This window comes from Micropterus salmoides, unplaced genomic scaffold (genome assembly GCF_014851395.1).
Source record: "Micropterus salmoides isolate LMB-PRFRI ecotype aquatic unplaced genomic scaffold, ASM1485139v1 Ms_hic_scaffold_7, whole genome shotgun sequence".
Classification (NCBI taxonomy): domain Eukaryota; kingdom Metazoa; phylum Chordata; class Actinopteri; order Centrarchiformes; family Centrarchidae; genus Micropterus; species Micropterus salmoides.
In genome coordinates this window covers 32,027,796-32,044,629 of record NW_024044459.1, presented here as the reverse complement: position 1 = coordinate 32,044,629, position 16,834 = coordinate 32,027,796, and the positions used below count along the sequence as shown (strand labels likewise).

Below are 16,834 nucleotides of genomic sequence, written 5' to 3'. Positions count from 1 at the left end.
CTTTGTCTCTTTGATTAAGTAGAATGAATAAACAGAGAACCCATGTTTTGTTTTCTATATTTATACCCAACCATAAATAACAGTACATCATCAATTTCAAACAGTATATTAACAAGAAAAAACCCAACCATTTGAAGTGCTCTGCATTATAATCTGGCAGTGCAGATAAAACAGGATTATTTTGTACAGACATTTTATAGCCTGATTTCTAAAAGACAGAATAAAGACACCTGTGATAATTATTACCAAGGCAAATACACCTGTGTAACGCCTTGTTCTTTGTTGTTGAAGTTCCTGAGAAAGTATACAGAGTGGGGCTGAAGGCTGTGACCTTATGCTCAGAGCAGAGTATCCACCAGCCGTTGGTAGGTTTCTCTCTCCTGTTTCAGGCCATGATGCTCTTCAACGAACAGTTTTCCGTTCCTCACCACTCTCTCTCTCAGCTCACGATCTGACGACAGCCTCTGAGATTGATGCACAAATTCCTGGCAGGGATAAAGGCAAAATGAGTCACATTTACTGCCAAATGCCACTTAAAGCTTGCCACTGAAGTTGCCTGAAGATGTTTTTATTTTAAAGCATAAAAGATAATCCAAGGCACGAGAACAGAACAGAACAGATAAAAGCATGTGCACTGATAAGGTCTTCTAAAATTTCTTTACATTGCCAAAGGATTGAGATATTTGTGGCATTAGATCCAAATATGTCTATCCAATAGACCTCTTTATATTCTAATAGCTGCCACCTCTCATTTGCTTATGAAGAAAAGAAAAAATAAAAGTGACAGCTACAGTTAAACGTTACTACAACAACGACTGTAACAGGGACATGGGGAGCGAAAGATTAGGATAAAAATGATGTTGCCATGGCTGAGATGTGTTGTATCCACACAGCATCCTGAATCATAGTTGCTCATCTGTTGCACAGCAGACTGAGGAAAGCCTCCAACAAAATAAAGTGAAAGTGCCTTAAAGTGTTCCTACGACATGGCTGCCAACATTTATTGCAGTAAAGATCCAATGGGCGCACAAAGTTTTAGCCACTGCCAGTCAGCAGGCCAATTCACTACACTTCACTCAAGTGATGTGATTATGTCTGGAGAGGCTCTTGGTGGGAAAAAGCTCTTCTCTATTGCCATATGAGAGCTACAAATCCTCAGCAACAGGATTAAAGCTCAATTTATGAGCAGCATGCTTATAATAATTTCACTATTCACTGCAAATTACACAGCCAGACAGGAAGTGCCATTTTTCTCTGTAAAGCTTTCAAGTGCTTGTGTGTTTGTTTCTTTTGGCACATTTCTTTTGGATACCTATTCTCCTCATGTAATTACTTTGAAAGCTTAAAAAAACAGAAACACTGTCAATCAAAAATAAGAGATAAGAGAGGATTTTAAAGCACGCAAAAGAAGTCTTGAGTGTGATCCACCGCAAGACAGGTTTTGGCTGAAAGACTCACACTCGCTGCCCATCAGTCCTGGCTGAGGTCATGGTTTATCCAGCCCAAGGCGATGCAACCATCTGTGAGAGCTTCCTCCTGGCAGCTCAGCTGAGCACACGTGACCCACCAACCCTCCCAGAGAAGACTTATCTCCACCCTTACAACAACATCATGCTAGAGCATTGTGTCTTGACAGCACCAAGCCCTCTGCCAACTGGCATTAACTTATGTTATTCTCCTTTTGCATCAAACCTCATTAAATATCAAACTGAATAGTTCTTATGGGAGCTCCGCACTTTGCACTTTCCAGCATGCTGCTATGTGTTGCATCACTGTGTGGTAATGTGGTAGCTTTTCTCTGTCCCCAAAGGCTGCACTTTTTGACTTTGAATCTAAGCAGCTGAGGAAATATCAGCTCCTTTTGTTACATTTTACCTGCTGAAATTGGGACTACTGATAAGAATTTAAAGTACAAAGTTTTACAAAATGATTCCAAGTCATCCTACCTAAAATTGTGAGATTTTTTAAGAGAAAGATATTCCAGGAAGGGGGCATGCACATTGTCAGTTATCCTGCGACAGTGCTTTAAAACTACATAGAAACATTAAGTTATTTTCTGGTCAGTAGAGGTGACAACAGTAACTGTTGGCTACATTGTATATGCAGTATGACCTCTCTGAGGTCCATCAGTGTTAAAGCTTATTGGCGCTTAACAAATGTTGTGACCTGTGTTTATCAGTGTTTGTCACTATATACCTGAGGAGACGAGTACAGCAGGCCAGTGAAGTCATGCTGCACTATGGCTGCGTTTCCTGGAATGTCCCTGGCTAACACTGGTACCTCGAGATCCATGGCCTGTTGGAGCAGAGAGATTAAACACTCAAAAGTCAAAGAGATTTACAATGTCACAGACAAAACTTACACGCACGCAAGACTCACTCATTCCATCAGTCTTACGAAAATCACCAAAGCACCTTGGAAATCGGCTATTCTGCTCTTCGGTGCCTCAGTTCACTTACAGAATTAACTATCTCTATCAGCTAATACCTTCAGCAGGTTGCTGAGTGAAACATGCTAACACACTAATCAGACCTAAAGCCTACTGTGGTTTGTCTTAATCGACTGTTTAAAAGAGATTAAGTGGATTTGCAGGTTTTGCTCACTCAGGAATGGGAAGATTGGAGTCATGCAATTAATTTGGGTAATTGTCCCTGAAGTGGTCAGATAACATTGTAGCTGAGTGAGAACCAGTGAGATAAGAACTCCTGTAAATATTCACATAGTTTAAATTTTTCAATGGCTTTGGGTGGCAAATTCTCAGTACATACTTTGATAAACCAAATTCTCATTACCACAATAATATTCTGCATCCACAGTACATGAGCTATAAAAAGATAAAACTGTGTTTAGCGGCTGAACTGTTGAAATCAGGATATGCTACTGTCCAGTTTCCCGTGAGCCCTGAAGATGTTTACCTCCAAGATGGCTGCTGACATGCCCTCTGAGATGGAGCTGTTGACCACGGCGCAGCACCTTTTCATGGCGGCATGAAGCTCCTGTTGGCTCTTCTCCTGGGCCAAGAAGACCCCTGCTGTTCTGCAGAAGCAGTGGAAAAGCTTATTTCTGCGTGACTCAGGGCTCACAGAGGCATGAATGATGCTAAAGGGCAGTGACAAGCTCAGGGCAGGAAACACAGCTGCGCTATGTGTGACATTAGCAGAGAGTCCAGGTAAAGTCCTAACCAGAGAGGGCAGCTTTCTGCCGCAAAAACCTTTGTTGTGGTGAAGGCCCTTGGCGAAAAACTGAAAGATCAGCCAAGACCCGAGAGTGGGAGGACAGATAAAAAAAGAAAAGAAAAAGAGACTCTTGGAGCTCCCCTCAGATTTACATTCAGTTCACATTATGTCAAGATAAGTGTAAGCTACATTTGCCTAGATATTTTCTTGTGCCACATGGGATAAATAGAAGGATAAGCAGTCTTCAAATTTCTCACAGGAACAAAGTCTTGGCAATTAGACTGTCAGATCTCAATGTTTCTTTAATGTGATAAGTAAGTGATAAACAAAACAAAACAAAAAAAGAAGTCTTACCTTTTAACAACATCTTCCACTTCAACAGTAAGTACAGGATCAATCTAAGAGACACAGAAACATTACAAAGACAAGTAAAACTTTTTTTCATAAAAGTCCTATTTTCATCAAGAATGCCAGCAATGACTTAATCGGGATGATAATATAAACAATGTCACAATTAATACTTTCTGTCATCAGCAAATCATTCTCTGAAAGTCCTGTATTTTCAGAGATTAGGGTCAGGGTGGGGTGGGTGGCCAATCTGATTAATTGCAATGTGGGATTTGCGTGCATTAGCTGGTCCACTGAAAAGTCAAAGCATAGCAATTTAGGTCAAAGATGCTACCAAGCAAGCTGCTACTTTTTTCTCTTACATGTTATAGCTCATTATATTTCTAAATGGAATCTGCTGCAAAGCATGTGTGCATTAAAATCAAAGATTTTATTTTTGTGTCCTGGTGTAATCTGGGATTTAGCATACTGACATTGTAAAATCGGCAGGGGATATAGATCACGATAAAGGCAGTATTAACAAACAAATGATTTAAGCGCTGTACTGATTCTGTACTATTCCATGGTGGGAAAGGACCTGGCCAGTCAGAAGAGAAAGGCTATATCGATGTTTTAGTTCTACCAAGTGAATCTGTCATACCTTTCCTGTGTTGAGATAATGGCATTACTGTTTTGTCATTTGCCGTATATTTTCTTGTTTTAATCAAAACAAATTTGCTGCAAAAGCCAGCTAATGCCCAATGATCTAATATTACATTTTTAGAAAAATCTTGAGGAGTATTTTATTCAATAATACAAATACAAAATAGGAACAAAGCTGCACACTGTGGTGTATATTAATGCCCAGTTACAGATGAGTGAGATGTGTCATTGCTGACAAACTGACCTGATTTTTCCTCTTAATGGCAGATGTCGTGCAACCAGAGCGCTTATTACTTGAATGAAGTAGCTGTGGATTTATGGTACGACATGACAGTCTGAGCAGCGCAAGACTCACTCAAACTTCCATTTTGTATTTTTTTTTTTTCTTCATTTCTTCATTTTGTATTTTTAGATCTTACTGTTACAGCTTTTGTTTAACCAAAGGTGGAACCCAATAATTATCAAGGGAAAATCTGGTGGTTACAAATAATTTATTTTTTCTAACAAACAAAGAAACAAACAAACAACCACTCTGATTCAGGGGTGTCGAGATGAATCACACGTCTCTGCTTCCACTGAACCATTTCATCAAACAACAACAAAGCGTGGCGGAGCAAAAAGCGGCAGTAAGACCATGTAGAAGCCCCTGGCCATGTCTAATTGAGTTGTTTTTGAACAAAATCAAAAATAAAATCAAGCAGAACATACCTTTTGCCTGACACCACTGTTTGTTTAAAAAAAGAACAGACACGAAAACACTGTACATTGATGTCATATCAAAACAAGTCAGGAGGTGGAGAAGATGAAGACATACATAGAGAGAAATCAATGAGCGAGAGATTGGAAATTATAAGGGCAAAAAAGGAACAGTTATAAGAGCACTGTTGTTGCTGCTGATTAATATGACTTATATCTACAATACTAAGCAGAGACAAAAAAAGTTAAATGTTTAAAAACTGACTGGTTGATTTATGAATATTGTAAATCATAGCAGAATATCTATGTTCAATTGCTTTTTCCCCCAATTATTTTAAATGCTTGACATAAAGCCACGTAACCTGTCTTCAAGAATGATACACAGGACAGAAGCATGATGGTGTGTGACAGGGCAACAAAATGCTTCAGCTGTCATTTATACCAGCACATGTCCAGATAAATGCCCATCCCTGTGTAATAAAATGAAATAGCTCTATACAGGTCACCAGTCAAAGGCAAGTGCTACTGTAGAGTAAGGAAATGCATCAGTATATCAAGCAGTTAGCCAGTTACACACAAAAAGAAACACGGCCACTACTGCCGCTGCTGATCCCTTGCAGTGTTTGCAGAAGATTGCCATTTCTGCCTCACAGTGTTAATTCCAGCTAAAGAGCTAAAGCCAGTGTCTCTGCTACATCCAATTAGAGGCCGCCTGAATTTCCAGGGATAGTTTCTAGGTAAAACAGTCATGGTAGAGAGGGAGACACACGGCTGATATGAAAACAAAATCCTGATTTACTGTATAACGACTGTGTACTTACCTTTGGCCCTATAATGACCAATACATTCAGTGGATTCTCATAATGCCACTCTGAAAGACAGAAGATAAAACCGTTTGGGCGGAAAAAATAAAAAGCAGCAGCTTCCTCATAAGCAGTAAAGCTGTTTTTGAATTTTGAAACAATTGCTTAGTGCACCATATGTTTGTGGTTTGTAAAAATATCATGTGAAAATCCACACATCTAGTTCTCTGGATGAAACATTAATATACAATTTGACGCCCTCTAGTGCTGTCTTATTACCATAACCGTGTGCTAGAAAAGTCACATAAAATAAAAGAGGATTAAAAAAAGAACCCACTGATGATTCTTATCAGTGGCAATTCTCACATTAGATACACAGATATGTAAGATAGTCTCAGAGGCTTTCGTCACCGATAAACACCATGAAGGCAAGACTCAAGTGTGTTTGTGGGGACAACTTAAACTGTCAGAATAATCTCATTGCACTTTCACATAAATTTTCAATTAGCTGAAACTCAACTGCACAGATCTAACCTCATTCCTAATTGATGAGGACATTTCCATGGCCTCTACCACAGGCTACACAGAAATACAGTCAGAAAGGTTTTGTAATTTTGTGTTTTACCTGAAATTACGAACAGGCTGAGAACATGCCAGCAAGAAACACGACCTCCTCTCTTTTAGCTGACAGTTGAAATATTTCTTGACAATAAGTTAGTTTAATGTTTTTCATTACCAGTAAATATATAAAATACTTGTAAACATGATGAATTACATGGTATACCTGAAAAAACCTCTACAAGATAGAGGGGATCCTTGACTCTTCTGAGGCCACAGACCAACAGGAAGACAGACAGCTCATCCACATGCTCGCTGCTTACACCTGGAGAGAAGCCAGACACACAGAAAGACAGCACCACAATATCAAAACACTGCATAATGAACATCCCAAGTACATCGGCAGATAATGAAAGCAATACATCACCCAAGGTCATGAGGAAAATAAGACAGCAGTGACTAATGTGTTCGCACAATTCTCTGATCAGAGTTGTAACACTCAGCAGGGAAACAGTCTGCTGAAAACATTGGAAGGTTGTAGCCATTGTGTAATATGGCATCCCAACTATAGAGCCAGTGTTTTTGGGAGACAATTTGCTCACTTAACAGTCCTAGTTTAGAATTAGCCAACCCAACATGGCTTTATTTGAAAGGCAGTGCCACCAAATCAGCTCTTTTTCTTGATCAGCCAACTTTCACGATCAATCCAGAGATTATTAAAAAATCACACTCACCCCTTAAAAATATAATCAAGAATCTTTTAGTAACATTGAGGTGAGAAATCAGGCTCATGTTCACAATGATCTATCAGTTGCCAGCACCTCCAACCCTTAAGTACACAATGTACTTTTTTCTCTTTTAGCTAACATGCTTGCAGGTATGTTTTCCATGTTCAGCATCTTGGTTCGTGCAGACTACTTTCAGCGTCAGCCGATCGCCGTGCTGTTAAGACTACACAACTTGCCTTCTTGTGACGGGAGTCTTGAAATCTTTGTGGCGTTCACACTAAGTGACTGATCGGTGACAGGGGGTTGCACACTACACGAGCTGACAACGGCTGTGTCACCCCACGCTGGTCTCCAAGAAAACACACGTGAAATGTGAAACGTGAAATGACGCGAACCTGCAGACAAAACAGCTGTTGTTTGTTATTATAAAGATACCAATTATAAAGACCAAGAATATGGGTAAAATAATGGATTAGCACACGCAGGTAGCGGGGAGCTACAGAGAGAGCTGGAGGTCAGTAAAAAGTGTTTTGCAGAGAAAAAGTAGCTGCATGTGTAACACCAAAATCTGTGACCTATCAGATTCTGTGACTACACCCAAACAACGATGTTTTCCTAACCCATAACCAAGTACTTTGGGTGCCTAAACCCAACCAAGTACTTTTGATGCCTAAACCCAACCAACCTACAACCGCTTCACATCGTCAACAAAGCCTCTGGCGCTTAACTTCCCATTTGGGTTACAGAATCTGACAGGTCACACATTTTGGTGTCACACCTGCTCTGCCGGCTGCCTGCTCTCATTGGCTGGATGTGGATGTCGAGTCGGCCAACTTCTCCAGATATTTGGCATGCTAGATATCTGGCACCTGTCCAAGGTGTACCGCGCCTTTTGCCTGATGTCAGGTGGGATTGGCTCCTGCCCCCCGCACCCCTATATGCAGGATAAGCGGTTGACGATGGATGGGTATCTGGCTGGTGTCTGCGATGTGTCAGGAAGCCGTGTTGATGCATCCTTGAGTAGTTTACACATAATAACTTGCGGCCACCGTGCTAGCTGAAAAGTTGAGGGATCACCAAGATCCTTACAATTTATCCTGAGGGGGACATGAATGTCATGGAAATCCATCCAATAGATCCAATTATTCAAAACCACAAATGTCAACCTCATGGTGGTGCTAAAGGAAAATTAAGGTTTTCACTGTCATTAGCGATACATCATCTGGGAACCATGACTATCTGCACCAAATTATGTGCCATATTGAGATATTTCACTGGATAAGCAAGGATTTTGACCTTATGAATTGTTCTCTTCACAAACCTCATGTTTGAGAACATTTCAATGTAACATCAATTTTAAAGCCATAATGCCCAGTTCTTTATAACGCCTAAGATGCAATCTTAAAAGTAGGTTGGTGTAAAGGCAACGCTTCAAGGTCGATGTCTGCTGGCTAAATAGAACAACATTCAATTATACTGAAACAAACAGATGTATAAGGATAATAAAGGATATTCTAACATCAGAGTTACCCAAGTGTCAGAAAATATATTTTTAATCCCTGTTTATGTGTTATAATGACCCAAAAAGATAAATCGTAATGTTGAGATGGTATTGCTGGCAAAGCAGTGTTAAACTAAAATCATACTAAAATGATTTGTGTCCGTGACAAACTGAAAAACAAACCATTTCGAAAATAATACCACAGACACACACACAAGCACGTGCTTAAAGCACAGTGACAGTCGAGTGAAATCCCCTGCTGCCAGATAAATCCAGATCAGGAGGCTGAGGCAGCTCTTTTAATGCTATTAAAGAGCATCTTAAAATGACAGAGTGGAGTCTGGGCATTGACCCTGATCCTAGGAGCTGATTGTCAAAAAAGCTCTTCATCTGAGGGATGTATCAAACTTCCTCGCATTAATTCGCAGGATGAGAAGGCACTTCAGCAAAGGGAAACAAACATGTCACGACCTCAAAACAAGATGCACGAATATAATGGAGTATAGCTGGAATCATACTAGAGCACAGACCTGTCAAAATGTGCAAGAAATTCAAAGAAATAAAAAAAACTAAAGCAAAGACAAAAAACAATTCATCTTTCCTCGGGGGACAAAACCAAAGTGGACAAATCATCTGTTGTGCCAGCAGTAATCTTTTCTCTCTCTCTCTTGCAGTGAGTTGTGAGTCTATGTAAAAGCCATTTTTGTTCAGAAGGGCATTCTGAACAATCCCTTAATGCTTTAATCAGTGTGTGTGCGTGTGTGAGTATATATGTGTGCACTAATGTGAGAGCACACATCTATCTGAACAGCTCCTATTAATCTGTTGAGTGGCTCAGGGTGACACAGGGAACAGATACTGATCGCACAAAATCATGACATGCCAGCGAAAAAAGAAGAAAAAAAAAACCGATATGTGCTAACAAAGCTACACAGGTAAGATGTAATAAGCCATTCTACTGTATATGTGAGATTTTAAAGCAGCTAGTAAGTTCCAAACAGAAAAGTGTTTGTGTCCAAATTGCAGGTGCATAAATCAGAAGATGCAGATTTTGCTAAGAGAGGTGAGCGCAGCATTTGGGTCTGCCAAAACAACTGAATGAACTACACAACATGGGGCTTGACACTTGCCTCCTTGATATAACAAACAGAAAAAAACAATACAGATCACATGACCAGCTGACTATGAAGTAACTGTGCTTGTGACCTAACACTTCAAGGTGAGCCAAGTATTCAGAAAAGTGCGTTTCAAATATCTCTAGCTGTAACAACACCTAGCTTTTTTTGCATGAGCAGGAGCTATGTTAGTTATCTATTTTTTATTTCTGCAACCGTCTGAAAACTCATCATAATGACTACGTGATCGTGTTCCCACCTGTCCCATCAGTTGACCTGACATCCTTTGATTTTTAGTCACCAATTCATACATGTACTTCACTGAAAGCTTCCCATGTAACTTATTCAATAATCGTCATGCTATTCCCCGAGGACCAAGTAACTGGACGAGGTAACAACAGTCCCCATGCTTGATTTCCCCTCATCCTACACTGATTCAACGCATCGCTGCTCACTCCACAGTGCTGTTCTTCATGTATCCCCTTATCCTGACCTCACAAGGCACACAGCAGGGGACACAAACAACATACACATATCCCAATGCTAAGGTCTGTGCCTTTGGAGGGTACATGACAACCAAAAGATAACACAGACACACATACAGTATTAGTCATGTATCTTCTGTCCGGTAGGAGGGTTGCTTTGCCTCTTTTATGTTCACTGCTGCCAGTGCAACACTAGGCCACACAGAATACATTTACTCCCACCATTCAAACCTCCACACACCTTCATTAAGCTAGCCTATATATAATCAACTGTAGATTTTGCTACTTAGTAATGATTCATTTATGTCACACAAGAATACTCACTTCTGTTAGACTTTGTTGTTGTGTTTTAGTTGAGATTGATTATTGAAGATGACAGAGCAGGTCATCACAGTTCAATAGGAGAACATTGGACTTTAAATCTTTTAGACAGCAGAAAGCCAGGACCACCCAATGAAAACTAAACAACAATGATTAAATAGTGTACAGCTTTACGCCAACTTCAGCACAGTTATCCCCACAAAAGCACATTTACAACAACTAATTATGGACTACAGAATCAGTTATCATTTTATTTTAACGTAACTCTCTGCCCTGAGATTGCATTGACTAGTCCCTACTACATACACACAAGTAAAAATACAGAGCATGTGTTGTCTTGCTAAAACAATGTGGTGATAACACTGGCAAGAAAAATACACATTTTCTCTTACTGATATTAAACATATCTGACCCACATCCACAAAAAATGATAAATTAACATCATCAGATAAGACATCTGCAGAGTGGATTTATTAGTCAGATTACAGTGATTTCATCAAAGCTCAACAGTAGTGACTCCTATTTCAGGTCTAACAAATGGAGAAGTGTCTGTGGGCAATTAGTATTACTTGCACTGGTTGTGAAGCGTGGTGACAAACGACTCCGGGCAAGAGAGCTATTAATCACTTGTCCCTCTGTGTTCCCAACAGTGCTCTCTATGAGCACTAATGTACCTGGGACGGACATCATCTTGCAATGTCCAATTTAAAGTCCAGGCTGTTTTGTGGAGAGATGCACCACTCCTGACTACCACATTGATGCATCTGAGGTAGAGCAGAGTAAATTTATGCTTTCTGATTAGTACTTTTCAAGTTGGGGGTGTATGAATGTGTTCCCTGTCGCGCTCCCAGTGGTGGCTCCACTGCCATGCACTACACAGTCTCTGACTAATAGCGGAGGTAAGGAGAGAAGGATGCTGTCTAGAATATGGCAGAGGGCTTTTATGTACAATACTGCAAACGGTTACAAATATGTTGCACTCCTGTGCATAGCTGGTCAAAATAACACCAGTAACACCTATTTTACATATTTCACTGTGCGGGTACCTCTGCGTTTCACAGCTAGAACACTGTATCTAAAATACAGTACAGCCAAAGTATGACAAGATAATAATAATACATTTGTTCTATTTACTTACTCTGGATGATCTGCAAAAAATCTAAATAAATAATCCTGAAAACAACCCAATGAAGTAGAAAATGTACCTGAGCTCCTCAAGAATTCAGTCCAGCAGAATTTCTCAGTCACTTCCGTCTGGATACCTTTAAAATAAACAGACCAATTAAAGGCATAGTGTTGTTGGTAAATGCTTTTACTCTACATCAATGCTAATAGCCAAAAAATATCTACTTGGTGTTTACTTAATATTATATTAAATGTAATAAATAAATTAGGAATTGCTTTTCTGATGTTGAACTTTATTGGTTATGTGACTAAAAATTAAAAACATCAATCACATCCTTATTCTTCATAACCTTTATTAATTACATTACTGTTGTATAAAAACAGTTCATTTAAAAGAGTTCATTTACAAAAACAGATAAATGAGATTCTTTGACACCACTTTGATTTATATTCCTTTGAGGACAAAAAAGAAAACATGATTTATGAAAACTAAATAATGTTGAGATATCTTATCAAAACAACCCAAAACCAGTATGATTGTTATTCCCTTAAGTGCACAAAAACAACACGATTCAGGAAAATAAATAAAAATGGAGATATTTGTATTTTACAAATGAACCCTATTATGTAACCTGTATGTAAAATTAACGAAATAGATTGATTGTATCTTAAAAACATTATTTTGTGTGGTCCATGTAAGAAGCACTTTATTGTGATCACTATCTGGTGACAAGCATGAAAAACAAGCTTCCACTGGTCCGGGCTCAGCCATGCAGCTGGCCCAAGGCTCTCCTCTAATCTATGAAGGAACACTATTTGCCAAACAAGGCTAGTGGTGGGAAACAACATGGAAGAGTGATTCGGGCTGTCCTACATGGCACGGTGGCCAATGGCAAGAGCAAATACAACTCTGTACTGCAGACAGCATGATAATGGAGGGAAAAATGTCAAAGCTGATTAATGCAACACTTCAATGGCGAGTCAGGGATGCACAGCATCAGGCAAGGATATTCATCCTGTAGAGCTTACCTTGGGGCTGGACATAGATTTTACAGCTCTGGGACAGCTTCAGACAAAAAAACATTGAGAAATTCTGGTTAAAACAAGTACCAAAGCATGAATACATATGTGTTTTAAATAAATCAAGCATTTGAAATGCCTGTTGATACAAATTACATTTGATTATTACTAATCGCGTCATTCTCTTTATGTCAGACAATAGAAACAACCAATTAACACTCCATGTGCTCCAAACATATTTAATCAAAACCCAAACTTTAAAAGAGTCAGGAAAGCAGTTTCTAAGATAATGGGTGCTACAAAATAAATCAAAGGGGATGGAAAGGAAATTGACTAGATGTTATCGCACTAGATCCATCCCCTATGTGTGTTTTCTGTCACAATAAAAAGCGTGGCATTGCCTCTCAGTGCCTGTCCTGTCTGCCTGCTGTCAGCACTAAATGGCAGAGATAAAGTGTGCCACTCGCCTCAATCTGCAGCCTACGGCAGGAATCTAATCTGAAAATAAAACACGGTAATATTGTTTTAATGGCAAACTATTACGGGACAGGGCAGGATATTGTGTTTATATAGTAAAAGCCCTTCTGTTCTATTTATTGAAGCTGTCAGGCTCCTGCTGTCTATGGATGTGCTATAAAATGCAAACAAGAAACTTTTGATCTCACTACTTGTTTTTTTCTTCATAGCTTTGTAATACATGGGTCAATATTGTGTTTGTGTTATAAATATAAATATCACTTATGACAGTCTTGTTAGTTGCTAATAAGGTGGTGCATGCAGCTTACCAGCATACTGATAAACTAGCAATACTAAGAATTAGACACATATAGACATTTTCTAGTAAAACGTAAATGAGTAAGAAACTGGTTGCAAACATATGCCACATTATATACAAGCTTGCACAGCTTCTTAATAGATATAAACTATTGCAGTTGGTCTATTCAAATACAAAAGAATTCAATACCAAAAATAACTCTGCATCTTCTTTCAGTTTGTCAGTAAATGCAACCGCAAACCTGATAAAAAATAAAAAACACATTATCAGCCCTGTGAACGCCTTTTCACTAAAACAATTATTTCCTTTGTTTTACGTTAAGTAAGTTTTAGCCTTTTACATGCAATGACAATTTTGACAACAATAGAGGAAAAAGCAGCGGTAACAACATAAAAATACAAAAGTCTCCAGGCTGAGACCGAGTATATGAGGGTAGAAAAAACTTTTTGTGGTTTGAAGGCAAAGGATTTAAGGATGAATACACCATGAATACAAAGAGGAACACAAAGGGAATATAGAGCAGAAAACTGTGGGGAGATAATAATTTGCACGTGTGCCCGTGCATTTTTAAATGGGCCAACGGGCTCAGAGTGGTGACTGAATTTCATGATCAAGGTTTGTGTGTGAGGCACTAACAGCGGGAGGTGTGTGCATTCAGATATTTGAAGTCATGAGACCTGGATCTCTCCAGTTCTCCCAGAAGGCAATTATCCCCTTAGATTTACTAGATGGATGCCCTACTCTCTATCTTCATCATAATGATAACAGAGACACCAGGGTCTGACGTCAGGGCACAGGACAAGATACTGATAAGCCTGTGAGCACATTAACTTTTCGATGTTAAACTAGTGGTGCAGAGAACACACAACCTGCACAGCTGGGGATGGGTTGAATGTGCTCAGCCTCATTTTTTCATACCAGTACTGGAGGCAATGAAAGATTTTGTAGCGATCCATTCCTTTTCTCTCCTTAAATAATTGATACCCATGTCACTATGGCCCAAATGCTACAAATTAATAGTTTCAATTGTCATGTAATTCTTATGGTGGAATATACAGCAGCCATACTAAAAGGACAAATGCTATACCTACATTTATACAGCCAACATGTGTGGTGAAATGGTAACATCCCATTTATTCCCACTGGTCACAAATCTGACAACAGTTTAGTTTTGAGCTTTTTGTTTTGAGTTCGTCCAAGCAAATGGTCACATTTACTTCCTGCTTGGACTTTAGGATGGTGACGTCTGCATCAAACCTCGAGGTAGGTAGGTAGGTTTATTGTCACAATATAACAAGTTATAGAGTGAAATTACTATGAAACATTACTAGAATACTTGGTACAAAGAATCAATAAAGTATCTATAAGTATTTATATAAGATAACTGTACTGCCAAATCACGTTCCTGACACTTGTTCAAGACCTGGCAGACGTTACCATGTCATAGCAGGACAAGCAATGGTGTAACTAATAACAATAGTGATTGCTTCATTCTATTTAAATGTCACATCAAAGCCGTGCCAGTGAATAAGCATGCACAATAACAAGGCCCTTGAAGTGCCCCTGCACTTTATAGTACAGCTCCCAGTTACATTGCTGATCTGCTGCTCCTCCATGAACCAGGGCCCAGCCTCAGATCCTCAGGCAGGGCTGTTACGGAGTCCCAGCTAAGGACTATAGGTGAACAGGATGTTGCAATCATGGTCACTCAGCTCTGGCAGGGGCCCGAGGATCTGAGGCTACATGGATTAGTAACATCTTTGAAATCACTTCTCCAAGAAAATGAATAAATAATAATAATTAAAAAAAATTCTAGCCAACATGTTTTATTCATTTTATTATTAATATTTTTTTTTATTTTGGGAACTTCAATAATTTTTTGTTAAATTTATTGCTGTACCTGTTATTGCCTGATTTTTTTTGTCCTCAGTCCTGGAAAGTTTTATCTTGCTTCAACCATGTATAGCACTTTGTTTTTGAAAAGCGATGAATAAATGAGGTTTGTTGTTATTATTATTATTAAAGTTGCATCTGTGCCTTTACTGCTATGAGATGTTAAAAAGTCTAAAGTAAAAACTACCCATTACACAAAATCTATTCTTTATCATGCATATTTATTATTACGCGGATTGTGACTGCTGTTCTCAACAGACGATGACAGTTGTCAAGTATAGAGCCCATATTATTTTACAAACTTCTCCAAAAACATTTCTTAAAAAGGCATGCTGTCTGTGTGATGTGTTGAATCAAGGAGTAAAATTAATGTACTCAATTGAAGCTATTTTTAGTAATTTGCAGCAACATCACCTGGCTTTCAGCAGCACCTGCTCCATAACCGCACGCTTCTGCTCGACTTTCACATCTTCATTTATGTCTGTACCGCCAAAGATAACGCCAAAGGGTACTTGGATATCTGGTGTAAAGGTTAGACATAAAACAGAAAGGTCCTGAACATTGACGGGTGGCAGTATACTTGTATGTCTACTATTATCTTGACAAATCAAATTACTTAAGGTAGAGATGAGTAAATAGATCATATAACACAGCAAGGATGTTTACCTAAGAGAAGTCTGCCTGCTTTGTACAGATGAATGGCCAGTGCACCCTCAAATGGAGGATTTCGAGATACTAAGTTTGCCACCTCAGCTGGAGACTGAAATTCTGCTGCATCTCTGAGCTCACAAGTGTGTCCTGCTGATTCAATGTGGGACCTAAAGTAAAAGACTCAGGTTGAGTAATATATAGAATATGGCTGGTAGGAAGGCAGGATGGTTAAGCAAACTTACAAACATTAAAACTAACTTTTATCTTAAAGGATTTTGCAGTTTTGTTTTGCTGTTATCTACACAGCTTCCTGCCTAGAGCTCCATCTTCCTGAATCAAGTTATATCTTATTTAACTTACTATAGCCAATGTACAGCAGGCAGTTTCACAACTACAGCTTTCTTTTGAGATAACACTGGTTAACAACTGATAACTACACTGTTACTGCCGAATGCAGCCTCACCTGGTAAATATTAACAACCTAACGTTAGCTACACTTAGCAATGATGTAAATTACCTTATCCTCTCAGCTGTAGTGCAGTTCCCTGTTTTGGGGCTGAGACAAGCAAGAAAGAGTATTTTCATATCTTCTCTAAAGGCTGGTCTGACGAACTAACATGTAACTAAACATTAGTTAAAACCAGATGGAATAAATGCAGCAAGCCGAGCCGTGTGTGCTTTTTTTAGTATGCTCGCTAACCTCCTATCACATTTCCTGAACGCATACCTGCCAGTTACACGTAGAGCAAAAAGCTACACGCGAGCACCACAAGTCTAGCCCATCAAACATGTTTACAAGTCCGTCGCCTATATGTTCCCCGGGAAACACATGACGGTAGCGCGTACTGTTACAGCCACTCTCCAGGCCCATTTCAGTGTTTTGTCTCGAGACCACCATTTATGTCCCACACAAACACCAACTCGCCACCTCTTCTGACAAGTTTGTCGATGCCAGAATCCGCGACAACAAAAAAAAACAAAAAAAAAACGCAGGACC

The 16,834-nt window shown here is 39.3% G+C and overlaps 1 protein-coding gene across 1 annotated transcript; it reads right to left on the bottom strand.

The window, feature by feature from the left end:
• Positions 1-38: 38 nt before the first annotated feature.
• On the bottom strand, positions 39-16,817 carry glt1d1 (glycosyltransferase 1 domain containing 1). Its single transcript, XM_038704736.1, has 12 exons — positions 16,355-16,817; positions 15,853-16,004; positions 15,601-15,706; positions 13,483-13,534; positions 12,528-12,564; positions 11,579-11,635; positions 6,450-6,548; positions 5,684-5,733; positions 3,531-3,574; positions 2,916-3,036; positions 2,197-2,295; positions 39-485 (listed from the first exon to the last, which is right to left on the bottom strand). The coding sequence occupies exons 1-12, from the start codon at positions 16,420-16,422 to the stop codon at positions 339-341; spliced, it is 1,032 nt and encodes a 343-aa protein (XP_038560664.1). The 5' UTR covers positions 16,423-16,817; the 3' UTR covers positions 39-338.
• Between the last annotated feature and the right edge of the window lie 17 nt (positions 16,818-16,834).

Bases quoted from the DNA above. Each gene is read 5' to 3' on its own strand.
- glt1d1 (XM_038704736.1), bottom strand. From the start codon at position 16,422: ATGAAAATACTCTTTCTTGCTTGTCTCAGCCCCAAAACAGGGAACTGC. The intron at 15,707-15,852 runs GTAAACATCCTT...CCTTTACACCAG, and splicing joins AGCAGGCAGACTTCTCTTAG to ATATCCAAGTACCCTTTGGC. The intron at 3,575-5,683 runs GTAAGTACACAG...TGTGTCTCTTAG, and splicing joins TGGTCATTATAGGGCCAAAG to ATTGATCCTGTACTTACTGT.